Source organism: Rutilus rutilus (genome assembly GCF_951802725.1).
Source record: "Rutilus rutilus genome assembly, chromosome: 25".
Classification (NCBI taxonomy): domain Eukaryota; kingdom Metazoa; phylum Chordata; class Actinopteri; order Cypriniformes; family Leuciscidae; genus Rutilus; species Rutilus rutilus.
In genome coordinates, this window is record NC_140229.1 from 300001 (window position 1) to 301569 (window position 1569).

At 46.5% G+C, this 1569-nt stretch overlaps 1 protein-coding gene across 4 annotated transcripts in view; it reads right to left on the reverse strand.

The window, feature by feature from the left end:
• Positions 1 to 1569, reverse strand: part of hlcs (holocarboxylase synthetase (biotin-(proprionyl-CoA-carboxylase (ATP-hydrolysing)) ligase)) — a 44375-nt gene extending 42806 nt beyond the window's left edge. For 2 of the 4 annotated variants that reach the window (XM_084399714.1, XM_084399713.1), the window contains exons 1-2: positions 1528 to 1569; positions 349 to 911 (exon numbers count right to left, since the gene is read on the reverse strand). Coding sequence is in view for 2 of the 4 variants with exons in the window: in XM_084399712.1 (XP_084255838.1) it covers positions 362 to 592 (231 nt within the window). In the remaining 2 variants the exon portion in view is untranslated. The remainder of the gene's footprint in view (positions 1 to 348; positions 912 to 1527) is intronic. The other 2 variants (XM_084399712.1, XM_084399711.1) reach the window with 2 other exon arrangements.

The following is a 1569-nucleotide window of genomic DNA, read 5'->3' on the forward strand; positions in this document are numbered from 1 at the left end:
ACAAACCCTACCCCTAAACTTACCCATCTCTCTCTCACACATACACACACACACACACACACACACACACACACACACTCTCTCTCGCTCACATACACACACTAACTCTACCCATCTCACACACACACACACACACACACACACACTAACTCTACCCATCACACACACACTAACACTAACCCTACCCATCACACACACACACACACACACACACACACACACACACACACACACACACACACACACACACACACTCTCTCACACATACTCACACAAACCCTACCCCTAAACTTACCCATCTCTCTCTCACACATACACACACATACACACACACACACACACACACACCTGCTGTGTTCACCTGCGGCTCGCTGATGTAAACGCCCTTGTCTCCGAGCTCCAGGAACAGCGCGGCGTCGCTCGGGCTCTGCGGGGATCCGGGGCTCGACTCTCGGTCCAGCTCTCGGAAGCTCAGGCTCCTCCGGCCCCCGCTCAGCCGCTCCAGAGCCCCGCGGATCACGGCCGTGTAGCAACGCTGGAACCGCAGCCACAGGTACAGGTAACACAGCGTGATCAGCATCGTTCTGCGCATGAGCAGAGTCTCCCGAGGAGTCTCGGGCCCGCGGTCATCTCCCCGTGCCTGTCAGTCAGAGCCCGCAGACTCCGCCTCTTCCGGTTCCGGCACACACACACGCCTAAATAATAATCACTCTCTGAGATATTCACACTTCTCAGCTCGTGTCGCTCTGGTGTCTGTGAAAGTTCATCAGTGTCTTTATTCCGATGTAAAATACGCCAGAATCACTTCTGAAATAAACGGTGTGGTCACGTGACTCCTGTTACTTTTCCCAGCGAGGATTAAATCGGACCAATCACAGTCGCTTTGGGTGAACGCGCAGGATTCAGCGGACCTGGAGGAAGACATGTGTTGGTCATTGAACATTGAAATATGCTTTCTTGGATGATAAAACAGAAAATATGTTGTGTATCTTAGTTTAATTAATTAAAATGACAAAAATAATCATTTACATGCAGAGATTAGCTGTAACACAAGTTGCTGTTTTTAAATCGTAATTTTAAGTGGTATTGTAGACATTATCAGTGATCAAACACAAACAACTGAAAGGATTAGTTCTCTCACAAAATGATTATTTACTCCGCCATGTTGTTCAAAACACGAAGATCTTCTGAAGAAAGTTTCAACGGTTTCTTCAAACCCCATCGAACAAAATCACCCAGATATTTCTCAAAATGTCTAATTTCTTTTTTTCTTCACAGAAGAGAAAGTCATAAAGGTTGATTTTTGGGTAAAAGAGTGTGGGAAAGAAAAGACGGATCGAGATTAAGCATTAAACACAAGGGTTGTCTATATTGTTTCTGAACTAATTTGCCGATTTAAATTATTGTCACATGATTCCTGTGGATGTGAACGAGCACACTTACACTGCAGTCCCGCTCATGCACAGACGCATGTCATCACATCTATGTTCCTGAGAACATATTGTTTATGAAGTAAAAGTGTCTCACCTCAAGAGAAACGCGCTGCTCGTGTCCGTCTCCCGCTTCAGC